This window comes from Lissotriton helveticus, chromosome 4_1 (assembly GCF_964261635.1).
Source record: "Lissotriton helveticus chromosome 4_1, aLisHel1.1, whole genome shotgun sequence".
In the NCBI taxonomy this organism is placed as follows: Eukaryota; Metazoa; Chordata; class Amphibia; order Caudata; family Salamandridae; genus Lissotriton; species Lissotriton helveticus.
The window spans coordinates 2,042,622,169-2,042,649,188 of record NC_136063.1 but is presented as its reverse complement, the minus strand read 5'-3'; the positions used below and the strand labels follow the sequence as shown (position 1 = coordinate 2,042,649,188).

The window sequence follows — 27,020 nt, the reverse complement described above, 5'->3', positions numbered from 1 at the left end:
AATTCCTGCATCTGAATATCGAACTGTAAGATTATATGCTGAAGATCCAAGCTTTCGTCAATGCATTCCCTATTTGTTTCATTTACTGTATGAAAGTGACTTGTCTGGGCTTTCTTATGCAGTAAACCATATACTGAAAAGTGGAGCACATCTGCAAAATGTTTTGGCGAAGGACTTTATGGAGAAAGTGAATCTGCAAGATAATATTTTGGAATCTCATTTAATCAATCTCATGGCATGTCAGCGTGGTACAAACGAGTATTGGTACCGTCGTCATGGGGTATTGAAATGTATGCTAAGAAACTTAGGAACTCCTACATGGTTCCTCACTCTTAGCTGTGCCGAGTATGCATGGGACGACTTACTTCAATTTCTACGAGAGGCAAATGCAAATATACAAAATATAGAATTCAAAACACCTGGAGAACTGTGTTCTTTGGATCCAGTGAATGTATGCAGATATTTCAATCATAGATTTGAAGCTATGATGTCTTTTATTACCAACAAAAAAAATCCTCCCCTTGGAGAGGTTTTGGATTTCTTTTGGAGAAAGGAGTATCAAGCGAGAGGTGCTCCTCACATACATATGTTGTTGTGGATTAAAGATGCACCCAAATTTGGAACAGATTCGGATGAGACAGTGATGAGCTTCATTGAAGAGTATTCAACATGTGCTGTTCCGAAAACTACAGAGGAAAACAGTTTAAGGCAAGAAGTTTTACGCTTTCAATCCCATCGTTGTTTAAAGTACTGTCGTCGAAAATTCAGAAACAAGGACAAGTTCTACACAAAATGTCGTTTCGGCTTTCCACGACAAGTGATTTCTAAAGGAAGAGTAAATAATTTGATGTCTTCTCTGCGACATACTGTGACGAGGAAATCACCAAAAAATACATACAATTTAAAAAGAAACGAAGAGTCCAAGTACATCAACGACTACAACCCAGTGATTTTGTCCATGTGGAATGCTAACATGGATATTCAGTTCGTTGCTGACAACTCTATTGCTGTGGCTCGATATGTGACGTCTTACATCACAAAAAAAGAAAAGACAGAACTGAAGGAAATGTGGGAGGACATTTCACATGAAAAGAGTCTAAGCAAGAAATTATACAGTTACAGTCTGAAGATGTTGTCGCATCGAGAAATTGGAGCATATGAATGTTCTGATCGATTGTCGTCAGCAAGTCTCTATGGCAAATCTAGAACCATCATCTGGGTGAGTCTAGGTCTTGCTGCAACACGAAATCGAGTTTTGAAATCTGTACAAGAGATAGAGTATTTGGCGGAGAAAGAACCAGAAAGTACAGATATTTTGAAGACAAACATGTTGGATACATACTATCCAAATAGAAGTCCTCATCTTGAGAACGTTTGTCTCTATGAAGTTCTTCAAAGCTATATTTATAAGAGGAACATCAGAGAAGATATCAATAATGGAATATATGCTGTCATTGGATGTGAAGGATGTCTAGTGAAACAGAGAAAAGGTCATTTGATTAATCATCGAAAATTGAGTTGTGAAAATCCAGACAAAAAAGAATTTTACTATTTGGCTCTTTTGCAACTCTTTAAACCATGGCGAGAAGAAGAGGAACTACTTGGAGATTTTCTCTGTTATGAAGACTCTTTTAATGCTACGAAGGATACCATAGAATGTCCTGTTTTTCCAAATTATCTGCAAATGTTGAATGAAGAAATAGAGCAAGAAGCAAAAATTGCTGCAGAGATAGGAGGACCAATTATCCAAAATGAAGCTGCCACTGCCATGGATGAGGTGGAAAGAGCTATGGAGCAAGCTCAAGAGGATGTAATTAACTTAGAAGATTTGGTGAAACAATTAAACGTTGAGCAGAAACTGATATATGACGAAGTCACAGAACAGGTTGAACATGGATTGAGTCATGAGAAGAAAGAGTGCTCATGTACATCATTTAAGCCTGTCCGACTGTACTTGAGTGGAGAAGCGGGAACTGGAAAAAGTTTTCTGATTAAAGCAATTGCATCTTATCTGCAGAAAAGGACTGCATCACCGCTGTCTTGTGTTGTTACCGCTCCAACTGGGCTGGCAGCACATAATATTAAAGGGATTACTTTACATCGTTTACTGATGCTGCCAGTGGAGCATGATAACAAATTGCAATATCACAAGCTATCTGGAGATGCGTGTTCCGAAGTTTCGAGAGTCCTCAAGAAAATGAAACTTCTTATCATTGATGAAGTAAGCATGGTGTCAAATATAATGCTTGCTTTTGTGCATTTGAGAATGCAAGAAATTCTTAGAACAGACTATGATGTTTTATTTGGAGGAAAACATATTATTGTTTTTGGAGATCTTCTGCAGTTGACTCCAATGAAAGGACAACCTGTGTTCAAAATGCTCATGCATGAAGATACCAGGAAGTGCCTAGGAAGCATTGGAAACGTTAATATATGGTTAAACTTAAAATATGCAGAAATGCTTTAAAATATGCGGCAGGCAAAGGATGAAGATTATAAAAATATTTTACAAGACGTAAGAGTAGGAAAAATAAGTCAGCAAGGGAAAGAAGCTTTACATGGACGGTTAATTTCAAATTTGTACCCAAATGAAAACATTCTTCCAGAGAATATTTTTAAGAAAATTAACGAGAGGAAATCTGCCATATGTTTGATGCCAACTCTGAAAGAATGTTCCATGTTCAACAACAAAATGTTAAATTTAGAAAATGAAGAGAGTGAAACTGGAAGCTACAGATAAAATAGAGCATATGGGAGCAACAATTGTTTTGTCTGAAAATTTGAAATCAAAATTGGATTCATTAGAGAAGAGTATATCTAAAACTGCTGGTTTTGAAAAGACTCTGAATGTGTGTTTGAATTGTCGTGTCATTTTGCGAAGGAATTTAAATGTTGAAAGAGGTCTGGTAAATGGAGCAATGGGTCATGTTGTTGGTTTTGTGAATTACAAAAATAGAGATGGAATTGAAATTATAAAAATTAAATTTAATGGCATTGATGAAATAGAACAAATTTGTCGTTGTTAAGCTAGATTTTTGCTCGTGAAAGACTTATATGTTCGCCGAAAACAGTTTCCTATTTGTTTGGCATATGCAGTGACAATTCATAAATCTCAAGGTTTAAGTGTAGATAGTGCTTTGGTGAACATTGGAAGTTCTGTGTTTAAAGAGGGTATGGCATATGTGGCTTTATCACGAGTCAGAACTTTATCAGGATTGTACTTGATTGAGTGTGATGAAACAAAGATTTGTGCTGATCTAGATTGTGTTAAAGAATACAATAGGTTAAGAAGAGAGTATGCTCCACATTTGCCTCAATATCCTCTGATTGAAAAACGTGTGGTAGGCCGAAAAAGAAGAAATGAGAGTAATTGCAGTGAGGTAGTAGCAAAAAGACAAAAAGTAGATGAAACTGTAATTGTAAGCAGAAGGAAAAAGGATTCTGTTGAGGATGTTGTTGGATTTCAGTTTAAAAACAGTTCTGGTGTCAACTGCAATGCTAATGTAGTAGTTAATGTTGTTTTTTTTCTTCAAAATTTACATAAACAGATTGTCGAAAATCGGGAACAAACATTGTGCTGTTTATTGAATTCTGTGTTAGAGAAATGTAGTAGTGATAGAGGAAAAATAGAAAGTGTTTCAGAAATTAGGAATCTTGTAGACATATGTTCAGGTCAAAATCAATTTTCACAGATAATTCAGCAGGATTGTCAGGAATTTTTAATGTATATGTTTGATGTATTGGAAGATGAAGGAGTAGATATATAAAATCTTTTTAACCTTTCTTATCAATGGCAACATGACTGTGATAACTGTGCTTCATCAAGTAGTACTAGAATAGACTCTGAAAGATTTATATATTTGACTTTACCAGACTGCAAATCAGTGTCTTTTAATAATCTAGTTAAAGCAGCGGATCACAATATGGTGTGTACCCAATGTAAGTCTACAATGCTGTCCACATTATTTCTACAAAATGATGGTCACTATGTCATTTTATTGTTCCAACGATGTAGACCTGATGGAACTAAATTGACAACTTTTATTAAAATTTTTGTGGCTTCACAGTTATCGATATCAGGAAGAACCTTTGCAACTGCAGCTATTATTTTTCATGATGGTCCTTCTACATCAGGGCATTACACATGCTATTTAAAAACTTCTAAAGGTTGGACCCAATGTAACGACACCCATTTGACTTTCAAACAACGTTTGCCTTTTGGCTTTCTAAATTCATACCTAGTGTTTTTACAGCCAAAATTTAGGTAAAAGTAATTGGCTAATGAAGACGTGAGCAGTTAATAAAGGTTATTTTGCTGTTTAAAAATATATTCTGAGTAAAAGTGATCCAGGCAATATAAAAAAAATGACTTGTCATATAGGTACTGTAAGTGGATGTCATAGTAAGTGATGTTAGTATTATACAAAATGATGAACATGAGTGAGTCAGAGATGGTTTTACAAATACTTAAATATTGTGAAAATGTTGTAGAGCCTTTCTTTCAGAACGTCGGGAAAAATGTCATTTCAGAGTGCCTTAGAATTAATTTGAACATATACTCATACATCTGACACTATTTGGCCAAATGGAAAGGTGCAGGAATGAGTAAAGAGTCATGACTGGAAAAAAAGGAGTATATGAAAATATTTCAGATGTTCTTGGAGCTTTTCTTATAGAAAGTCGATTAAATGGATTTTTAAGTGAACAGCAAAGTACTTTCCAACGAGAAAAGGACCACCATGATACAGTATTTGGCCTCAAGGAAAAGTAAGTCAATCTAACTTTAGCGTACATTTGTCATTTGTCAGTATTTAAGTTTTTTTTTTAAAACACAATCTTTTAGATTGTGTTTTTTTTTTCCCGCTGTCATATGAGGAGTAATTTGAACTCACTGTTTTAAGTGAAATTCAATATATTCTGAGAACAGCAAAAATAAACTATGTAACATGTTGTACAAGTTATTTTATACTTTGGATTGTGTTAATTAAATTGTATTCCCATTCTGTGACACTTACTTTCCTTTTTCCATCCTCTTTCAGCTCTTTTTACTCATTTATAATGTCTTTCTCTCACTCTCTGTAACCCCCGTTCCCTTACTCCACTTCGTTGACAACCCCTCATTCTCATTTCAACTGTGTGTATCCCGTCTCTCCCTTGCATAACTTTTCAGCTTTCAGTCTCTCTGCTTTACTTCTCTTTTCCGTATTTTCCTCCTTTGCTCTTTTAGTACTTCCTGTTTACTCACTCAGCAGTATTATTGCACTCTATCACTATAAATCACCCACTCTCCCTAGCTTATCTTTGTTTGCTCCTTACTTTTGACCTCTTCTCTCTATTTTTCGTTCACTACTTCTATGTCCTCAGTGCCTCACTCTACTTGTGTTATTTTCACTTGTGTTTATCTACCTTCTATCACTTCTTTTACAACAACTTCACTGCTCCACTCTCATCGTTCTTCATCCCATTTCTTTTACTCTGGTTCCATTACTATCCCTCATTTCCTTTCTTTCAATGTCCTTCTCTTTACTTTCATCACCAAATTATTTTCTCTCAGTACCACTGTTTTAGTCGTCTTCTCCGCTCTTTCCTTCTTTTTGCTCACTTACTCATTTTCTTTTCTCACTCATTGTACTCCACCTCACTCAGTTTTTGTCTTAGTGTGTCTACCTTATAACTTCCTCAGTCCATTTCCCTCAATCGTTGTATATTATCCTGTCTCCCTTCATCCTTTCACTATGACTGTTCTTCACTTACTCTCATATTCCTCATTCTTCTAAATGCATCCTTAGACTGTTTTCTGTCTTAGTCATTATCTTTTTACTTACTTCCGTTTCCTGATTTAGTTTTGCTAACTCACATTGTTTTAGTATCTTTCTTACCTTCAGTTCATTTCTCTGTTCTTCTCTCTCTTTTTGTCAGTGAATCTATATGTCTTACTCTTTATAATTTCCTCTTCTTCTATTTCTTTTTCTCTCTTTTTGTCCTTCTACCTTAGTTTATTTCCCTTTCTGTGTTCTTCACTCTAACTTTATTTCTAAATAGAGGGTTATGATTTTTAACCTCTTCATTTGTATCTTTTAATTTAAAATACATATTTTACTAATTATAACTTATTTTTTCTTCTCTCTTTCACAGATACAAAGTGTAGTTACAAAAATTAAAGTTATATTTATTATATGGTAAGTATGACTAAAAAAATGTAGTTTGTCATCACCCTTTGCTTTAAGCTCACTAACATTTTCTCAATCTACCACACTCCTGTGTCTTTACTCTGCTTCCCTCACTTATTCTACATGTTTACTCCCCTTTTCCGATTTCCCATCTCATATTCAACTTCTTTCAATCCATTTTCTTTACTTCACTTACCCTCTGTTCCCTTCCTTTGCTTCTTCACTCATTCTCTTTTTCTTAATTATTTACCATACTCCTACACATACACCTTATCCCCCTTCCAACACATACACACACCTGTAACATACACCCCACACACACCACACACACACCTCATACACATAAAAAATCCTCCCACACACACTTCTCAAACACACACACACATTCCATACACACATACATCGCACATATACACCCCACACTCATACACTCCTCACACATATTTCACACACCCTCACCTCCACCCACACCGAAACACCCCACACAGCCACACCCACAGACACACCTTACACACCCACACCGCGACCTACACCCACTGACTCCCTATAAGTCACACACACTGCATTACTTAACTTTTTTTGCTGTTTTACTCAAGCCCATTCAGGTACTGTTTCCTTTACTCTCTTTGTCCTCTCTCTTTGTCACTCCCCATGTGTTATCCTAATTCAATTTTTCTCCCTCTTTCACCCCTCTTTACTTATACTACCTGGTCTTTTCTCACTTTCCCTCATCGTTCTTCATTTATCGTGGTTCAGCCACTACCCTTCATTCTCCATTTTTTACTGTCCTTTCTTTTTCTTTTAACAGCCAATCACAGTCTCACACTATCTCTACTTTAGTGTTCTTCCTCTCTCTTCCTTTCTTTCGCTCTTTTAGTCATTGTACTTTTCTCACTTTCATCCAATTACACCTTCTCTATTTTTTACTATGTAATAAACAATCCCTCTGTGGTCATCTTGTAGCTCTTTTTCTCTTAACATAACTCTGTTTGTGTCCTTCCCTCATGCTAACTGCTTCATTAATTTTTGTTTTTTCTTTTTTGGGGGGGGGGGGGCGCGCCCCGGTACGCGTACCCTAAGGACAAAAAATTGACAGAGATCCTTTAAAAATATTTTTTTTATTGTTTTTGTTGTTTTATATTTTTTTATTATTTTACTGAACATTTTTTTTGTATTTTTGAACAATTTTATATTTTTTTTGCGTTTAAGGGAACAAACAAAAAACAGGGAAGTGGAAATGGCTCAACAGGAGCAAAAAAAGAAAAGAATTAGTGCTTCCTTTTCTTGTTGCATTGGTGGTTGTCCACAGCATTATTTATGAAGGTGACACTAAGTTCACCATAACATAACGTTTTGCCACAGAAAATGCAAACATGTTTTATGGTGCCAAATTTTGGTTGTATATTTGGCACCATTTGGCGTGCTTCAGGACCAGAAAGTGAGTTTTCAGTAGAGGAGGTGCTGGCCACAGGGGGTGGGTTGTTTTGAAGTTCCTGTACTTCAGCGTGAGCTAAGTTATTGGGATGAAACCTCTCCATGTGGCGGATCATGGTAAAATTACCAAATGAATATTTCTTTAGGGGATTGCCCCTGGAGAGGACTGAGCCACAAATTAGACAGGTGACTTTGGGGGCGTTCACCTTTTTTTGGCCTTCAGGGATGGAAAAGAATTGCCACATATAGTGCACTTTAACGTGCCTTTGCCTTGGTTCTTCAGGCAGGAAGCGCCTTGATTGTTCCTCCTCCTCCTCTTATTCCTCTTCTTCTCTTCCAAGGAACTGTGGTGGTGGACCTTCTTTTCTTGGTGGTGGTGGTGGGGGTGCACCAGCTGCAGCTACAAGTGATGCCATTGCAGTGATCAAAAATAGCTCTTGCTCTCTCAATGAAGAAAGTTAGAATGAGGAAAAAAGGAGGGGGCTTTCATCATTTGGAGAAAAAAAATGATGAGAACCAATGAAAAGTGTTGTTTTCAGGTCACATGACCCGACACATGACCCGGCGCGTTTACGCGCTCCGGCGCGTTTACGCTATGCGCACCGGGCCGCGCCGCGGAGCGCTTCCGGGTGCGTTTACGAAGCGCGTCATAAGACACATTGCGCGGCAACGCGATACGTCGCGCTTACGCGACGCGCCATAAGACGCATCACGTGGCTACGTGGCTACGTGATACGTCATGCTTAAGCGACGCGTCACGATGTGGTTTTTTCGATCGCGGCAATAGCGCTAACGGGATGCTCCCCGGTACGTGCCCCAGGGCTCGCCGTAACATTGCGCTTACCCGTGCGTTCACCGGTACGCGCCCCGGGAGCGCCCCAGGGCAAAAAATAATTTTTTTTTTTTTAAAAATTCATAATTATACAATATAAAATTCGTTATAAAAAATATTACTTTTCATACCTATAGAGATTTGCTATTAAAAAACCATTGAAATTCACTGAAAAAACCATAGGTTTTACACCAGTTATAGTTAGCTGGAAATTTTACTCGCATAAAACCATTGAAATTCCCACGTTAGAGTTAGTTGGACTCACTATAACTTGCGCGTGCAATGCACTGCTGATGACGTCACATATTACATCACTCATGACATGGTCAGTGACATCACTCATGACATCACTGATGACACTATCCTTGTGACAGAGTGACAGACCTCCTTTCACTGAAATGTAACCCTTGAAACACATATTCAAAAATAAAAAGTAACATTTTCAAAAAAATGGAGATACCCATACCAGTTACTACAACCAATTGAATAATTCCACCATCTATATACACATGCACTGATTCACCAACAGTTCTATATAGTCACTCATACATATACTCACTCATCATATGTAGTGATACACCTATACATCCTGTTACACACCGACAGTCATCCAAAAGTTACTCACACACATACTCACACATGCAAATAAACTATTGAACATCCATTTATTTGCATAATCAGCTATACACACACTACCACTTTACTTCAAAGAAAACTTACACATACTTACTCTCTTAAACAATCACTTATAGAAACACATACTAATTTAAATAGGAACTCTTACAATCTCTTACTCTTAGATATACTCACTGATATACATCAATATTCACATACACTAGATTAAAACACATGATAAAGAAACTAGTGAGACACTAATTCACTCAGTAACACACACATATACACAGTCATCCATCCATACAGTCCTGCACATATGCTGTCTTCAAAACACATACAAAGAGAGAGTCAGTCATTCATGCATCTATGTGTAATACCTCCACCAAACCATACAAACACTCATACTGATACTAAGAAAAACATCTAATAACCTATATACATACACATGTACCTACTCACCAACCCATGCAGCCACTTATACACAAAGTGAAACACTAATTAATATATTTAAATATTTAAACATTACTCACTAATATTTTTCAAAAAGACACACATTCACTGGATGGTGTCATCAGTGATGTCATGAGTGATGTCACTGACCATGTCATGAGTGATGTAATATGTGACGTCATCAGCAGTGCATTGCACGCGCAAGTTATAGTGAGTCCAGCTAACTATAACGTGGGAATTTCAATGGTTTTATGCGAGTAAAATTTCCAGCTAACTATAACTGGTGTAAAACCTATGGTTTTTTCAGTGAATTTAATAGGTTTTTTAAATGCTAATTCCTAGCTATAACTGGTGTGAAACCTATGGTTTTTTCAGTGAATATATATATATATATATATATATATATATATATTCACTGAAAAAACCATAGGTTAGAGACCATATATAGTTAGCTGGACATTTTATTGACATAAAACCAATGAAATTCCATATATAGTTAGTTGCACTAACTATATATCGCGCACCCGCAATCCACTGCTGATGATGTCACATATTACATCAATCATGACATGGTCAGTGACATCACTGATGACATCACTGATGACATCTCAAATGACATCACTGATGACATCACTGATGACATCTCAAATGACATCACTGATGACATCTTCTAGTGTCTGTGTGTTTTTGTAAAGTTTAAATATGTTTTACATATTGAAGAATGAGTGGATGTATGGAAGACTGAGTGTGTGTGTGGCTGGCTGGGAGGTGTGTGACTGTGCATATCAATGTGTACTTGTATCAGTGATTGTATAAGAGAGTAAGTATGTGTTAGTATATGTGTGAAAAGTATGGTGTTCTGTGTTTAACTGTATAGATGAGGAAATCGAAGTGTGATTGATTCTTCACAGGACTGACTAGGTGTATGAGTGCATATGATAGTGTTGTAATAATGAGTGACTGTATGTATGAGTGATTGTATGGGTGAATGAGTGAATGTGTGTGTAGACGTAGGAATCAGTGAGTGCGTATGTAGTAACTGGTATTGGTGTGTCATGATGTCATCAGTGATGTCATTTGAGATGTCATCAGTGATGTCATTTGAGATGTCATCAGTGATGTCATCAGTGATGTCACTGAAGTATGGTGTTCTGTGCTTAACTGTATAGATGAGGAAATGGAAGTGTGATTGATTCTTTACAGGACTGACTAGGTGTGTGAGTAACTCCATGGATGAGTGGCAGTGTGTGAGTGTCTGCATAGGTGTATGAGTGCATATGATAGTGTTGTAATAATGAGTGACTGTATGTATGAGTGATTGTATGGGTGAATGAGTGAATGTGTGTGTAGACGTAGGAATCAGTGAGTGCGTATGTAGTAACTGGTATAGGTGTGTCATGATGTCATCAGTGATGTCATTTGAGATGTCATCAGTGATGTCATCAGTGATGTCATTTGAGATGTCATCAGTGATGTCATCAGTGATGTCACTGACCATGTCATGATTGATGTAATATGTGACATCAGCAGTGGATTGCGGGTGCGCGATATATAGTTAGTGCAACTAACTATATATGGAATTTCATTGGTTTTATGTCAATAAAATGTCCAGCTAACTATATATGGTCTCTAACCTATGGTTTTTTCAGTGAATTTTCAAGGTTTTGTAAATGCAAATTCCTAACTATATATGGTCTATAACCTATGGTTTTTTCAGTGAATATATATATATATATTACCTACTGGCGGTCGCACTGTGGAGGTAATGATTTGGGCACTTTGACTCGGGTAGGTCTAGAAATGCTTTTAAAGGACACCTTTGAGCAATTAATGGCACTTTTTCCTCAGACTGCCTTGGTATATTCAAATATATGCCAAAGACAGAAATGGAGGTGGTCAAACCAATTTTGTCCACAAATTGAGAAGTCGAGGAAGCATGTAAACAAATCTGTTTCAGCTTACATGAGAGACCATGGAATGGGCTCCCTGTACAACAATAACTTGCGTTACTACATGCAAGATATCTACAGAGGAGATGGAGTTCACTTCTCAGATGAGGGCAACAGAGTTTTCACTCTGAATTTAAGAATGTGCATTGGTACCTACTTATAAGTACCTAAATGTACCATAAACCCAAAAGCTCTTCTCAGAGCTACCCTACATCTAATCACTCACAATTATTATTTAACTCTAACATTTTCACTAATTTTCAACAAAATACGCTCCCTGGGGCGCTACCCGGTACGCGTACCGGGAGCTAACCTCGCGAAATTTTTTTTAAAAAATGTTTTTTTTTCGCACATATAAGCCTCCTCAGCCACCCTCAGAAAACCTAGGGGGTCAAGATAACTCTACCGTGCCCCCTTCTACCCATTCTGAACATTATTTGCCCTCCATCTTGTATCTTAATTCGACTGAAACACAAAATGGTGGACTCCCGGAACGCTTAAGGTCCGCGAACCGAGGCGCTCAACGGTTCGCGTACCGGGTCGCTCCCTGGGAAGATAAAGAAAATAAAAAATAATCAACAAATCCAACAATCAATTAACATACAGCATTTGAAAAGTCTATCATTCATTTTTCATTGTAGTACGCTCCCCAGAACGCTTCCCGGTTCGCGTACCGGGCGCTACCCACGCAAAAAAAACAAACAAAAAAATTTTTTTTTTTTGCCCCGCGGGGCCCTTTTAAAACCTCCACATTAAACCTAGGGGGTCAGCGAGGATCTACTATGCCCCCTTATGGTTATTTCCCCCTTTGTTTTGGCCTCCTCTTGTCTCTCGATCCTACCGAGAGACAAGATGGCGGCCGCTCCGGACTGTTTAGAATGTTGACAGACACCGGAGAGCCAATCAGCTTCGCTACGCGAAGTTTTGGTACGCTTAAGGTCCGCGAACCGGGGCGCTGCCCGGTCCGCGCTTACAGATATATATCTTTTTTTGAACGTTAATTTCTCAAAATCCACTGCAGCACATATATTGAGACCTACAAAAGGCACATCGGGCTACCAGTCCCTACAATTTAGCCAAGTTTCGTGCAAATCCATTCAGCCGTTCGGGCTAAAAGTGAGGCTAACCGCCCTATGGAAAACTCAATGTTAAAAACACGTTTTGGGACCCCCCTTTTTTCTCGGCCCCCCCTGGACGAACCCCCCCCAAATTTTCAGGGGCTGCTCAGAAACAAAATGTTCCATTTTCCAGAAAATTTCAGCCAATTCCGTCCACAAACGCCAAAGTTATTAGACATAGAATTTTCAAAAATCCCATAGGGAAAAAATCCTAACTATATATACCTACTGGCGACCGCCAGTAGGTAATATATATATATATATATATATATATATATATATATATATATATATATATATATATATATATATACACACACACTACTCTTTCAGGCATAGAGTGAGGCATGAGGCATACATTATCCATAAAAGATGCAGAGAACCCTGGGCAGTTCTCAGGTTTAGGTGAAGAGCACTCTCAACACCAGCGACACTCTAGATCTGCTCACCTCAAATGTCTGCTTTTCTATCACAGTCTTTAAGCATAGGATTAGCACAGTGCCATCCACGCCGAGATAGAAAGTGACAAAGCCTTTAGCCATTTCTACTGCAAAGTCTTTAAGTATAGGACTAGCACAGTGCTGTCCATGCCGAGCTGTAAAATTACAAAAGCCAATTACCACTCCAAGCACAGTGCTATATACAGGAGCTACTTTCCACCTAAACTTGAGAACTACCCAGCGTTCTCTGCATAATTTTTGCATAATTTTTGCATCACGCTATGCCTGAAAGGGTATTGTTTTGATTTATATTGGATGCTCCCTTGTGTCTGGACAAAGCTATACCTCTCTTGTAGGAAGGGGGAGTCTCTGGTTGGCGCAGTGCAGCACTGGCGACAATCAGGGCCTCTCTCTTCCTCGTCAGGGCTGAGGGTTACCTTCAAGACAACCTCTGCTTACCCTCTAGGTAGTGTGGCTTAAGCAGTCTTAGGCTAATCTCTGGGGCATGTAGGGTTAAACATTTGCAATATTACACCATCACCACCAACCCACCACACAATGACACCAAACTGTATTTGTAAAAATATAGGTTCTTTATATAAATCTCAAGCAGGCTTGTAAATACAGTTGTCAAACTTTCAATAGCGGTTCCAGTTTACTTAGGTTCAAGTTGCCACAGTTCTTTCTTAGCAATAAGCAATCTTTTGGGCCTTCTGCCCAGGTTCCAGCAAGGTTCAGTGTCTTGTAGCGCCTCAATGCGCGTTCCGCTGTCTCCGCTCGCTTCAGAGAGGAGAACGGGCCCGGCCGGCTAAAGCTCACGCTTCCCGCGTGGGCCTCGCGGACCCGGCACAGTGCGAGCCTCGGTTTCAGGGGCGGCTCACGCTGGGAAGCAGGTAGCGCGGTGCGAGCTCAGGACGTAGGACGCTCGCACCGCAAGGACAAAGAACACAGTACCTTGGTTTTCTTGTAGGTCTTGGAGCGGACGGCTGTCCGTGGATCTGTCCCACGTCGCGTTGTCTTCCTGGAGGGTGCGGCGGCCTGCGAGTCTCAGCGCAGGTCACAGGGCACCCGGGCTGACGGTGCAGATGCGGGGCAGGATTCTCCGGAGTCCGGTTCACTCGCACTGAAGGGGGAAGCTGCAGGCAGGCGGGGCTGATGGGGGTGCACTCCACGGAGCGCGGGGCACAATTCAGGCACGGCTCAGCAGCGAGTCACTTCCAGCTGCGGGGGCCAGGGGGTCTCAGCGCCCAAGTCACGAGGGGCACAATCTTGGCAGTGCCGGTCTTTGCGGGGCAGCCTGTACCTCGGGGGTCACACAGGCGGCGATGCTTGGACCGGGCAGGTCCTCCCTTTCCGTTGCAAGGGCGGCTCAGCGCGGACAGTCACGGCGCTCGAACCAGCGCGGGGCTGATCCTTACTTTGCGGCTGGCACACGAACAGGCCACAGTCACGGTGGTCGGGGAAGGAGCACAGCTGCACAAATTGTCAGAGAGCGTGGCGGCAGGCACAGCGCTCTCAACTCTCCTTTCCTTGGCGCTGTAGAGACACACAGCACACGCCAGCAGCAGCTTTTCTTCAGAAGGGTAGCGCCCACTGTTCCTGGGGCGCTGGTCAGGGGGCAAGTTCACAGGCAAGCCCTTGGAGATCTTTCAGCAGAGTTTGGCACAAAGTTCAAATAAGCAAAAGTCTTTGGTAGTCTTTTCTTTCCTCTCCTTTGGCAGCAAGGCACCAGACACAGGCCAGAGACAGCACTCCTCCTTGTCCTTCCAGGTCCTTCTCTTCGGGCAGAGTTTCTTCTGTAGCACAAACAGGATCTAATTTTCAAGGAGCAGGGCTCCTACTTTTATACCCAGTTTCTTTTGTTCTAGCAATCCAGGGGGGCCTCTGCATAACTGCTCCAGTCTCTGAGTAGTTGTTGTGGGTACTTATGACTTCTGTATTCAGTGTGAGGGCAGGCACATCAGCCGCTCCCCAGGGGGGCGGAGCCGGCATTGAGAGGGCAGGAGTGGCCTGAGTACTTTGTTGACAAGCTTCGGTCCTTCCTGGGCCAGGTGCAGGCTGAGTCATCAGTCGCTCCCCAGGAGGGCGGAGCCAGCATTGTGGTGGCAGGGGCACAGCCTGATGCATCATTCAGGGGAAACTCCCACCACCCATTAAGGGGTCATCCTGCTAATCACTACCTGTCAACTCCCAGCCCTGTCACTCACACACACCAGACAGTCAGATCCACATCCAAGCAGAGGCGGGCTGAAATGGTTAGGCAAGCAAATGCTAACTTTCTAAAAGTAGCATTTGCAAACACAGGATATTAAAATAAACTTTACTAAAAGAAGTATTTTATTATTCTGAGTTCAGGCATACTAAACATGAATTTCTACCATGTTCCCTGAGCCTGCTGGGATTATAGAGTGTAATAATTCCAGCAGCCCATCTGGCCTAGAAGGGAACAGGTAGCCTTACAATAGTGAAAAACGAATTTGGCAGTAATTCACTATTAGAACATGTCACACACATCAGGGCATGTTCTACCTTATACTTACAATGCACCCTGCCCTCAGGCCTACCATAGGGGTGACTAATATGAAGTTTAAGGGAAGGTTTAGGGGCTGGCAAGTGTGTGCACTTGCCCAGCCAGGGTGACAGTACCAGACTGCACGCAGGTTCTGCAATGGCAGACCCTAGACACATTTTAAGGCTGCTTCTGTGGGTGGCGCAACCAGCGCTGCAGGCCCACTAGCAGTGTTGGCATTCACAAGCCCTGGCACTCCTGGTGCACTTTACTAGGGACTAACAGTAAATCCAATGAACCAATCATGGACATCAATCATATGTACACTTTACAGTAGGGAGCACTTGCACTGCGGCACGGGTTGGCCGTGGCGCAGTGCCCTGAGTCGCAGACACCAGCAAAACATTTGAGGCACAACAGCAAAAAGTGGAAGGGAAACCCACGCCAAGGTGCCAGGTCTAACACGTGTCCCCTCCAGCTGAAATGTGGGGAGAACTACCCTTCCCCAGGGAGTTCCTCATCACTAAGGCGGAAAAATCTGGACAGACCATCAGCGTTGGCGTGATCTGTGCCAGGGCGGTGTTCCACCGTGAAGTCCATACCCTGTAGGGAGATGGACCACCTCAACAGTTTTGGGTTCTCACCCCTCATTTGCATCAACCATCTGAGGGGCCTGTGGTCCGTCTGAACCCGGAAGTGAGACCCAAACAAGTAGGGTCTTAGCTTCTTCAGCGCCCAGACCACAGCAAATGCTTCTCGCTCTATTGCACTCCACCTACTTTCCCGTGGAAGTAACCTCCTACTGATGAAGGCTACGGGTTGGTCCCAGCCCTCCTCAGTCATCTGTGAGAGAACAGCCCCTACACCATGCTCTGAAGCGTCTGTTTGCACTATGAATTCCTTGGAGAAATCAGGAGCCAGGAGCACGGGCGCCGTGCACATGGCAGTCTTCAGGGTGTCAAAAGCCTTCTGACAGGTGTCAGTCCAAATCACATTCCTGGGCTGCTTCTTAGAAGTCAGTTCTGTCAAGGGGGTCACAATAGTGCCATAGCCCTTGACAAACCTCCTGTAATACCCAGTGAGCCCCAGGAAGGCTCTCACTGCAGTCTGGGTCTTGGGGGGTTCCCAAGCCAGGATGGTCTCAATTTTGGGTTGCAAGGGTGCCACCTTGCCACTCCCCACTTGGTGTCCCAAGTACACCACTGAACCCTGCCCAATCTGGCACTTGCTTGCCTTGATTGTGAGGCCTGCCTTGCGCAGCGCCATCAACACTTCCCAGAGGTGTCGCAGGTGTTCTGGCCAGGTGCCACTGAACACTGCGATGTCATCCAGGTAGGCGGCACTGAACTCATCCAGCCCAACCAACACCTGGTTGACCAACCTCTGAAAGGTGGCAGGGGCATTCTTCATCCCAAATGGCATAACCCGGAACTGGAAATGCCCATCTGGTGTGGAGAATGCTGACCTCTCCTTTGCCCCATCGGTCAAGGCGATCTGCCAGTACCCAGACGTTAAATCAAACGTGCTGAGGAACCGGGCAGCCCCTAGCCGATCAATGAGCTCATCAGCTCTGGGGATAGGGTGCGCGTCAGTCTTGGTGACTGAATTGAGTCCTCTGTAGTCCACACAGAACCGGAGTTCAGGTGTGGCTCCCGGCGCAGCAGCCTTTGGGACCAAGACCACGGGGCTGGACCAAGGACTGCTGGAAGACTCAACCACCCTAAGAGCAAGCATCTTGGAGACCTCCTCCTTGATGCAGGCCCGGACCCTGTCAGTTACCCTGTAAGCCTTATGCTTCACAGGTAAGCTGTCTCCTGTGTCCACATCATGGACGCACCAATCTGTGACACTAGGAACCAGGGAGAACAGGTCTGGAAACTGCCCCAGCAACTGGCGGCAGTCTTCCTGTTGCTCAGGGGTCAGGGTGGGTGAGAGGTTAACTCCATCCACTGACCCATCCTGCTCACAGGCCACTAAGAGGTCAGGAAGAGGCTCAGACTCCTCTTCCATTCCATCATCAGTGGCCAACAGCATGCCCACTTCGGACCTTTTCAAGTGGGGCTTGAGGCGGTTGACATGTAAGACCCTTAAAGGATTCCTGGGCGTCTTCATGTCCACCAAGTATGTCACTGAGCTCTTGCGCTCCACAACCTCAAATGGGCCTGTCCACTTATCCTGAAGTGCACAGGGTTCCACTGGGGCCAAGACATACACCTCTTGTCCAGGCTGAAGCTCTACCAGAGTGGCATTCTGGTCGTACCACCGCTTCATCTCCTCCTGGCTAGCTTCCAGATTTGCCTCAGCAAGTTGTCTGAAGCGCCTGGTTTGGTTTCTGAAGGCCAGCATGTAGCTATATACATTCTGGGGAGGTTTCCTGGGAGATTGCTCCCAGCCTTCCTTTACCAAACTCAGTGGTCCTCTCACGGGGTGGCCATACAGCAGCTCAAAGGGGCTGAACCCTAGAGACTTCTGTGGCACCTCGCGGTACGCAAAGAGCAGGCATGGTAAGAGGACGTCCCACTTACGCCTCATTGGACCTTCCAGGCCCATGATCATGCCCTTCAGGGTTCGGTTGAATCTTTCAACCAACCCATTTCCTTGTGGATGGTAAGGTGTGGTGAACTTGTAGGTTACACCACACTCTTGCCAAAGGGACTTCATATACTTGGATATGAAGTTGGTCCCTCTGTCGCTCACCACCTCTAGAGGGAACCCCACTCTGGAGAAAATTCCCATTAGTGCACGCCCCACCACGGGGGCCGTCACTGTCCTCAGAGGGATGGCTTCAGGGTACCGGGTGGCATGATCCACCAAGACCAGGATGAACCTGTTGCCCATGGCTGTCTTGGGGTCCAGAGGCCCAACAATATCAATACCCACTCGTTGGAATGGCGTACTGACCACAGGGAAGGGTTGGAGGGGAGCCTTGTTCTTCCCTCCGCTCTTCCCACTTGCCTGGCAAGTTGGACAGGTCCTACAATGAGCATCTGAGCTCTTGTGCATTTGGGGCCAGTAGAAGTGGGTGACAAGCCTGTCATAGGTCTTGTCCATCCCCAAATGTCCTGCTAAAGGCACATCATGAGCCAGTCCCAGTAGGAAGGCTCTGAACTTCTGGGGTACCACCAGCACACGGGCTGACCCAGGTTCAGCAGCCTTAGGCTCTGAGTACAGGAGGTCATTCTCCCAGTACACATAATGTGTTTTGGCCTGAACACCATTGGCCTGGTCTGCAGCCTGCTGCCGCATACCCACGAGAGAAGGGCAATCTTTCTGCTCCCTGCAGAATTCCTCCCTGGAGGGGCCTCCTTCTTGCTGCCAATGGGTCAGCTCAGGCAGGTCCCCCAGTTCGGCAATCTGTTCCCCAGTGGGCTCCAGGGCATCCCCCTCAAGGTCTGCTTCCTCCTGGACCGTGGGAACTTCAGGGGCCGGTTTCCCGCGCACCCTGCGCCTTCTCCCTAAGGCCGGTTCCTGGGCCTCTCCGTCAGGCCCCAGGACCTCTTGATCACCCCTACTGGCTGCCATTGACCGGGTGGTCACGCACGCCCAGTCAGGTAGACCCACCATCTTCAGGTGAGTCGTTTTCTCCACCTTTCCCCAAGGGGAGTCCTCCAAGTCATTCCCTAGCAAACAGTCAACAGGCATGGCTTTCCTCACACAGACCTGCAGAGTACCAGAGACCCCCCCCCACTCGAAGGGAACTTGAGCCATCGGACACTGACTCTCTGAATTGTCAGCGTTGACAACCCTACAGTAGGCATGGGGTACAACCTGCTCTTGAGACACCAGGTGATGCCTCACTGCAGTCACACTGGCTCCTGTGTCTCTAAGAGCCTCAGCTTTCTTACCATTGATGGTAACCACCTGCCCATATTTTTTAGTGTTAGAGGGCAGGTAGCTTGTAGGGACCATCTCACTGTCTCCTAGTGAGACTAGGGTCATCTGAACAGGATCTCCACCCCCCGGGACCATCACTTCTTCTCCTAAGTGAACACTGGTCACTTGTCGGGGCGGAGCACCAGTGGGTGCTGGTTTTCCAAACAGGCGACACTTGGGGTCACTGGCTATGTGCCCCGGGTCACCACATTTGTAACAATTGAAGGGCCCCTTTGGAACAGGTCGACCTGTCGGGGCCCCATTCTGCTTAGGGGGTGGGGGAGGCTGAGAACCTTTCTGCTGGTCCCCTTGGGGATTACTTTGGGGGCCTTTTTGGAACCCTTTCTGTTTTCCCTTGTCCCCCCCACTCTTCTGCTGGGGACCCTGCCCACCCTTGGCGGAGTCTCCCACTGGACCCTTGTGGACCCTGGTGCTGAGCCAGCGGTCCGCCTCCTCAGCAAGTTTCCTCGGGTTGGACAACTTGCTATCAATCAGGTGCTGGCGTAACTCAGGAAAACATTGATCAGACAAGTGCTCCCATGCAATTAAATCAAAGAGACCTTGAAAATCATTCACTTTGTTACCCTTCACCCAACCATCCAGTGCTCTGCAAAAAAAAGTCACAAACTCCACATACGTATTCCCAGGCCGCTTATTACACCCCCTAAACTTCTGTCTATACATTTCAGGGGTAAGCCCATACCTGGTCATTAAAGCTTCTTTCATATGGGGATAGGATCTCTGGTCTTCAGAGGGCAAATCTAGCAGGGTGTCCCGCCCTTCGCTAAGGAACCTTCCCCATAACCCCGCTCCCCAATCCTTCTCAGGGACCCGGTGGGAAAGCATGGCTACCTCATATGCCCTAAACCACTGTCCTATGTCATCCCCCTTAAAGAACTCTTTAACTACGTCTTTGGGGATGTGCACTCTTGACTCTACCTGCACCGGCGTTGTGCTGCCACCAGAGGGAGGATGATCCAAGGTTTTCTCTTTTAGACTCATCTCCCTCATTTTCACATCATACTCCAACTGGAGTTTTCTTTCTTCCAGAGCCATTTTTTTGCTTTCAAGCTCCATTTGGCCCTTCAACTTCAATTCTGCCATCTTTATCTCATGATCCCTGGTTGCCTGTCTGTCTGCCAGCTCCTCTGGCGACAGGCCTCTGCCAAAGCTAAGAACGCTGTCTGGTTTTTCCAGACTCACAGGATCCACAGGTGCATCCTGATCCTCAGGTGTCTTCCTAGATTCAAGCCAGGCTCTCATGGCCTTGTAGAACTCAGGTTTGTTTCTGCATCCTGCGTGTGGAACCTTGAGTTTCCTGCAAAAATAACTCAACTGCTTCTTTGTGTAGTCATCCAGCTTTGATGCGTCCCATTCTAGCCCCTGCGCACTAGAGGCTATGGACTCTCCTCCATCAATGCTGTTTGTGCCAGGCATGTTTGCAACACTAGGGATCTTCTTCTTTAGCAAAATTAAAAAATCCAAAAGTCTGTGGCTAAGTTACTGGACTGTAATCACTTATGCAATGGTCAGTAGCTAAGGTAAAACACTGCAAATGTAAATTCGCGAATCCTCACCGCTGCGTCCAATGTAGGAAGGGGGAGTCTCTGGTTGGCGCAGTGCAGCACTGGCGACAATCAGGGCCTCTCTCTTCCTCGTCAGGGCTGAGGGTTACCTTCAAGACAACCTCTGCTTACCCTCTAGGTAGTGTGGCTTAAGCAGTCTTAGGCTAATCTCTGGGGCATGTAGGGTTAAACATTTGCAATATTTCACCATCACCACCAACCCACCACACAATGACACCAAACTGTATTTGTAAAAATATAGGTTCTTTATATAAATCTCAAGCAGGCTTGTAAATACAGTTGTCAAACTTTCAATAGCGGTTCCAGTTTACTTAGGTTCAAGTTGCCACAGTTCTTTCTTAGCAATAAGCAATCTTTTGGGCCTTCTGCCCAGGTTCCAGCAAGGTTCAGTGTCTAGTAGCGCCTCAATGCGCGTTCCGCTGTCTCCGCTCGCTTCAGAGAGGAGAACGGGCCCGGCCGGCTAAAGCTCACGCTTCCCGCGTGGGCCTCGCGGACCCGGCACAGTGCGAGCCTCGGTTTCAGGGGCGGCTCACGCTGGGAAGCAGGTAGCGCGGTGCGAGCTCAGGACGTAGGACGCTCGCACCGCAAGGACAAAGAACACAGTACCTTGGTTTTCTTGTAGGTCTTGGAGCGGACGGCTGTCCGTGGATCTGTCCCACGTCGCGTTGTCTTCCTGGAGGGTGCGGCGGCCTGCGAGTCTCAGCGCAGGTCACAGGGCACCCGGGCTGACGGTGCAGATGCGGGTCAGGATTCTCCGGAGTCCGGTTCACTCGCACTGAAGGGGGAAGCTGCAGGCAGGCGGGGCTGAGGGGGGTGCACTCCACGGAGCGCGGGGCACAATTCAGGCACGGCTCAGCAGCGAGTCACTTCCAGCTGCGGGGGCCAGGGGGTCTCAGCGCCCAAGTCACGAGGGGCACAATCTTGGCAGTGCCGGTCTTTGCGGGGCAGCCTGTACCTCGGGGGTCACACAGGCGGCGATGCTTGGACCGGGCAGGTCCTCCCTTTCCGTTGCAAGGGCGGCTCAGCGCGGACAGTCACGGCGCTCGAACCAGCGCGGGGCTGATCCTTACTTTGCGGCTGGCACACGAACAGGCCACAGTCACGGTGGTCGGGGAAGGAGCACAGCTGCACAAATTGTCAGAGAGCGTGGCGGCAGGCACAGCGCTCTCAACTCTCCTTTCCTTGGCGCTGTAGAGACACACAGCACACGCCAGCAGCAGCTTTTCTTCAGAAGGGTAGCGCCCACTGTTCCTGGGGCGCTGGTCAGGGGGCAAGTTCACAGGCAAGCCCTTGGAGATCTTTCAGCAGAGTTTGGCACAAAGTTCAAATAAGCAAAAGTCTTTGGTAGTCTTTTCTTTCCTCTCCTTTGGCAGCAAGGCACCAGACACAGGCCAGAGACAGCACTCCTCCTTGTCCTTCCAGGTCCTTCTCTTCGGGCAGAGTTTCTTCTGTAGCACAAACAGGATCTAATTTTCAAGGAGCAGGGCTCCTACTTTTATACCCAGTTTCTTTTGTTCTAGCAAGCCAGGGGGGCCTCTGCATAACTGCTCCAGTCTCTGAGTAGTTGTTGTGGGTACTTATGACTTCTGTATTCAGTGTGAGGGCAGGCACATCAGCCGCTCCCCAGGGGGGCGGAGCCGGCATTGAGAGGGCAGGAGTGGCCTGAGTACTTTGTTGACAAGCTTCGGTCCTTCCTGGGCCAGGTGCAGGCTGAGTCATCAGTCGCTCCCCAGGAGGGCGGAGCCAGCATTGTGGTGGCAGGGGCACAGCCTGATGCATCATTCAGGGGAAACTCCCACCACCCATTAAGGGGTCCTCCTGCTAATCACTACCTGTCAACTCCCAGCCCTGTCACTCACACACACCAGACAGTCAGATCCACATCCAAGCAGAGGCGGGCTGAAATGGTTAGGCAAGCAAATGCTAACTTTCTAAAAGTAGCATTTGCAAACACAGGATATTAAAATAAACTTTACTAAAAGAAGTATTTTATTATTCTGAGTTCAGGCATACTAAACATGAATTTCTACCATGTTCCCTGAGCCTGCTGGGATTATAGAGTGTAATAATTCCAGCAGCCCATCTGGCCTAGAAGGGAACAGGTAGCCTTACAATAGTGAAAAACGAATTTGGCAGTAATTCACTATTAGAACATGTCACACACATCAGGGCATGTTCTACCTTATACTTACAATGCACCCTGCCCTCAGGCCTACCATAGGGGTGACTAATATGAAGTTTAAGGGAAGGTTTAGGGGCTGGCAAGTGTGTGCACTTGCCCAGCCAGGGTGACAGTACCAGACTGCACGCAGGTTCTGCAATGGCAGACCCTAGACACATTTTAAGGCTGCTTCTGTGGGTGGCGCAACCAGCGCTGCAGGCCCACTAGCAGTGTTGGCATTCACAAGCCCTGGCACTCCTGGTGCACTTTACTAGGGACTAACAGTAAATCCAATGAACCAATCATGGACATCAATCATATGTACACTTTACAGTAGGGAGCACTTGCACTGCGGCACGGGTTGGCCGTGGCGCAGTGCCCTGAGTCGCAGACACCAGCAAAACATTTGAGGCACAACAGCAAAAAGTGGAAGGGAAACCCACGCCAAGGTGCCAGGTCTAACATCTCTGAAGAGCTCTAAGTAGAGTGAAACAACACTGTGTCAGTGGTTGCTTTTACTCATTTCAGGTTGGCGTGGTTGCTATTTCACCAATTCAAAGCTGTAATACTGTAAAGCTGTTATACATTTGACGTATAACCATAACTTATGAATTTCTAATGTTTGTGTATTTTAAGTTTGGTTTGCGAAGAAAGAATACAAAAGGTCCTTAACCTTTGTTTTTTTCATTGAATAAAAGAAAAAAATTGTGGGACAATGTCTTTAAGTATATTGTCGTACAGTTAATTTTTGGCTAGTGGTGTATAGTGGAATGTGGTTAAGTGAAGTGGAATAGAATATAGTGGAGTGGTGTACAGTGGAGTGGCCCAGAGTGGAGTGTTGTACAGTGGAGCAGGGTACAGTGGAGTGGGGTAGAGTGGAGTACCATAGGGTAGACTGGAGTGGAGTGGAGTGGCATAGCGTACAGTACAGTAAATTGTTATATGGTGTAGTGGCTTATATAGTACAGAGGCGTGGAGTGACTTGAGTGAACAGGCTTAGTGTAGAGTCTAATAGATTGTTGCTGATTGGAGTGGTGTCTTGTACAGTTCAGTGGAGTTGTGTGTTGTAGAGTGTTGGAAAGTGTCGTAGAGTCTGTAGATTGGGGTGTAGGGGTACAGATTGGAATGGAGGGTTATATTGGTAGCATAGAAGTATAGTGTGGCATACAGTGTTGTATAGTGGCACAAAGCGTGGGAGAGTCTTGTAGAGTGAAGCTGCAAAGAGTGGAGTACAGTGTGGTATAGTGGGGCAGTGTACAGTGGAGTGTTGTACAGTGCCATAGAGTAGGGTAAAGTGTTGTGCAGTGGGGTAGAGGGTAGTGTAGTTAGTGGAGTGGCATAACAGAGTGGAGTAGGGTGTTCTAGAGTACAGTGGTGTGGAATGGAATGGAGTGGTGTAGTATTCAATGGAGTAAAGTGTTGTTGAATGGTATGGTGTGTGGTATGGTGGACTGGACTGTTGTAGCGTATCGGAAAGTGTTGTAGAGTAGAGTATCAGAGTGGATTAAAGTGTTAAACAGTGAAGTAGAGTAAAGTAAAGTGCAGTGCAGTAGAGTAGAGTGGAGTGGATAGACTATCATACAGTTGAATGGACAAGTGGAGTACAGTGGAGTACCATAGAGTGCAGTGGAGTAGAATCTGACGGAGTAGAGTATATTAAGTTGGGGGTGACCGGTGTAGAGAGTTGCGTGGAGTGTTTATTTATATAGCTATATTATGCGCCACAAATTGCAAGAGAAGCTCTCCTTCATTGTTTGCACAAGGTTTGTGCAAAAATACAACAAACTTTGTGGCATTTGGGTGCCAAGATACTCTGGCAGTATAAGGGGTAAACATAATACCCCAACACAGAATTCTACAAATCTTCCCTCTGCTTTAGACATCATATATTCCATTTGCTACTGAATTCTCTACTCCAAGGACAACAACTTATATTCTTAGTGAAAAAGCAAGAAGTGAAAGTAGTAAGAGACTAATGTACCCATGAAACGAATTGAATCGCCAATTTACAATGTGAAGCACATAATACTCTCTCATTAATAGGAAAGTTGTCTACTCTCCACAAAAAGGTTAGGCCTAGTTTCTAACTTGGTGAACATGTCTAGTCAGCAGTTTTCAAATGCTTTAAATGTGTATGAAGCCTATGCTGTATCTTATTTTACTCAAAAAATAAATTCAGACCATACTGGTTATCAGGAAGGGGCTTTTTCCGGTCACATCTATTTATATTGTATTGACTAGTTACTGGAACTCTGAGAATAGGAACACATATTACTTTCACCAAAAGTGGCCATCATAGAATCCATTATGTATGTCTTTGCTTACCTTTCTTCTTAATTTTGGGTGTTGCTTTTTCTTCGTCGTCATTGCTTTAAAAACAAAACATCCTGCTTTAAATGTCAATATATGAGACAATTGTCATCTTTCTGCTTTAAATGTCAATATGAGACGATTATTATCTTAGAGATACTCATTTACTATCTAGATTCATGTTTGAAATGTGAAACAGATGTTTTTACAACCAGTGTCTTAACCACGCATGAACTTTTTGGTGCCTTTACCGTGCATGGTAAGTATAGTTAAGGTATGTATATATGTGTGTATATGTATGCGATTAGAGGTGGGGAGGGGTATAGGGTGGTAAGGGTATTTTTTGTGTTTATGGGTCGGAAAGAGCATAGGGTGGTAAGGGTTCAGCCATACACGTCACAATCTTGTTAGTTGACTTATATTTTGCTTTTCCCAAGCCAAGAGCAATGTCATTTTGGTCTGTGTAACACAACATCACGGGAGTTATTTAGTTGGTTGCGGTGATAAATCAGCTTTATAGTACGGTTTATTTCACTGTGCCCCAAACCATGGACTCTGTATCAATTACTAAGGAGAATTCAGCAGCATGGCAATTGGCCTTACCAAATGCAGCTGCAGCAACACCCAGCTTGCAGGAGAATTCATCATTTCCTAGGAGCAGTCCTGAGAATGTATTGTGAACTAAACATTCTCACACAGCTGCATGCCAGTTCACGGAGTCTACCATGCCCTGCTACTGAACCATCAACAGATGGTAACTGCGAGAAACATCTACCTCTCCCAAAGCATGCTGCATCAAGGCACCTGTGCACTGCTGAGCAGAGGTGAACATCTAATAATGGATACAGTGAGCGGAGAGAGACCCATTTAGGTTGGATGCAGAGAGAATCGAAACAAAAGAAGTCCTTTCCTAACCTGAAAAGGGTACCTGGTTTACCTGGTCAGTTTGTTTGACATGCCATTAGTCTATGTTAATTTGGCAGGCAAACTTTATTGTGCAAACAGTATTTTAGCATTATCTGTTTGTATACATGACCCACACTTATGGCTTGTTTATAAACCTGGTCTCACGTGGTTTTTTTTATTACTGTGGCTCAATCCTCATGTAACAAGTAGTAAGCGTGCCCAAACTCAGAGTAAAAAGGCATATGACTAAAAGTGTACAATTTAAAAACACTGATTCCCATTACTTGATATACAGTAAAGGAGCACATTTTTCAAGTATACAGAGTTAATTATACAACAAAGCGTTGCCACCAGAAGTGGGAACGTACACAAATAAGAAGGTGCACCTGGGCATGTTCCTTGTGCAGCAGGCCATTCATGTTTTGGCATCAGGTACCACAAGATGCAGTACCAGCAAAAACAATAACTTCCCTGGATGAGGTGCTACTGATCTCCATGAAAACCCTTGTTAGGCTGCTTGCTCACAGGATAACTGCACAGAAACGTTTGTCTGCAGCACAATTTGTTTGTAGGTAGGGTGCCATGGATCACCTTCCATTCCATGATTCATTGTTTCTTAACCCCCTCTCATATCCAGCACTATTTACACCGTTTCTGTCAATATGTG

General features: G+C 44.3%; 1 protein-coding gene across 5 annotated transcripts in view; it reads right to left on the bottom strand.

Moving 5' to 3' along the window:
- Nucleotides 1–27,020, bottom strand: part of LOC144829498 (uncharacterized) — a 458,194-nt gene that overhangs the window by 305,023 nt on the left and 126,151 nt on the right. For all 5 annotated transcript variants that reach the window (XR_013610683.1, XM_078688691.1, XM_078688692.1 and 2 more), the window contains one exon: nucleotides 25,463–25,506. Coding sequence is in view for 4 of the 5 variants with exons in the window: in XM_078688691.1 (XP_078544817.1) it covers nucleotides 25,463–25,506 (44 nt within the window). In the remaining variant the exon portion in view is untranslated. The remainder of the gene's footprint in view (nucleotides 1–25,462; nucleotides 25,507–27,020) is intronic.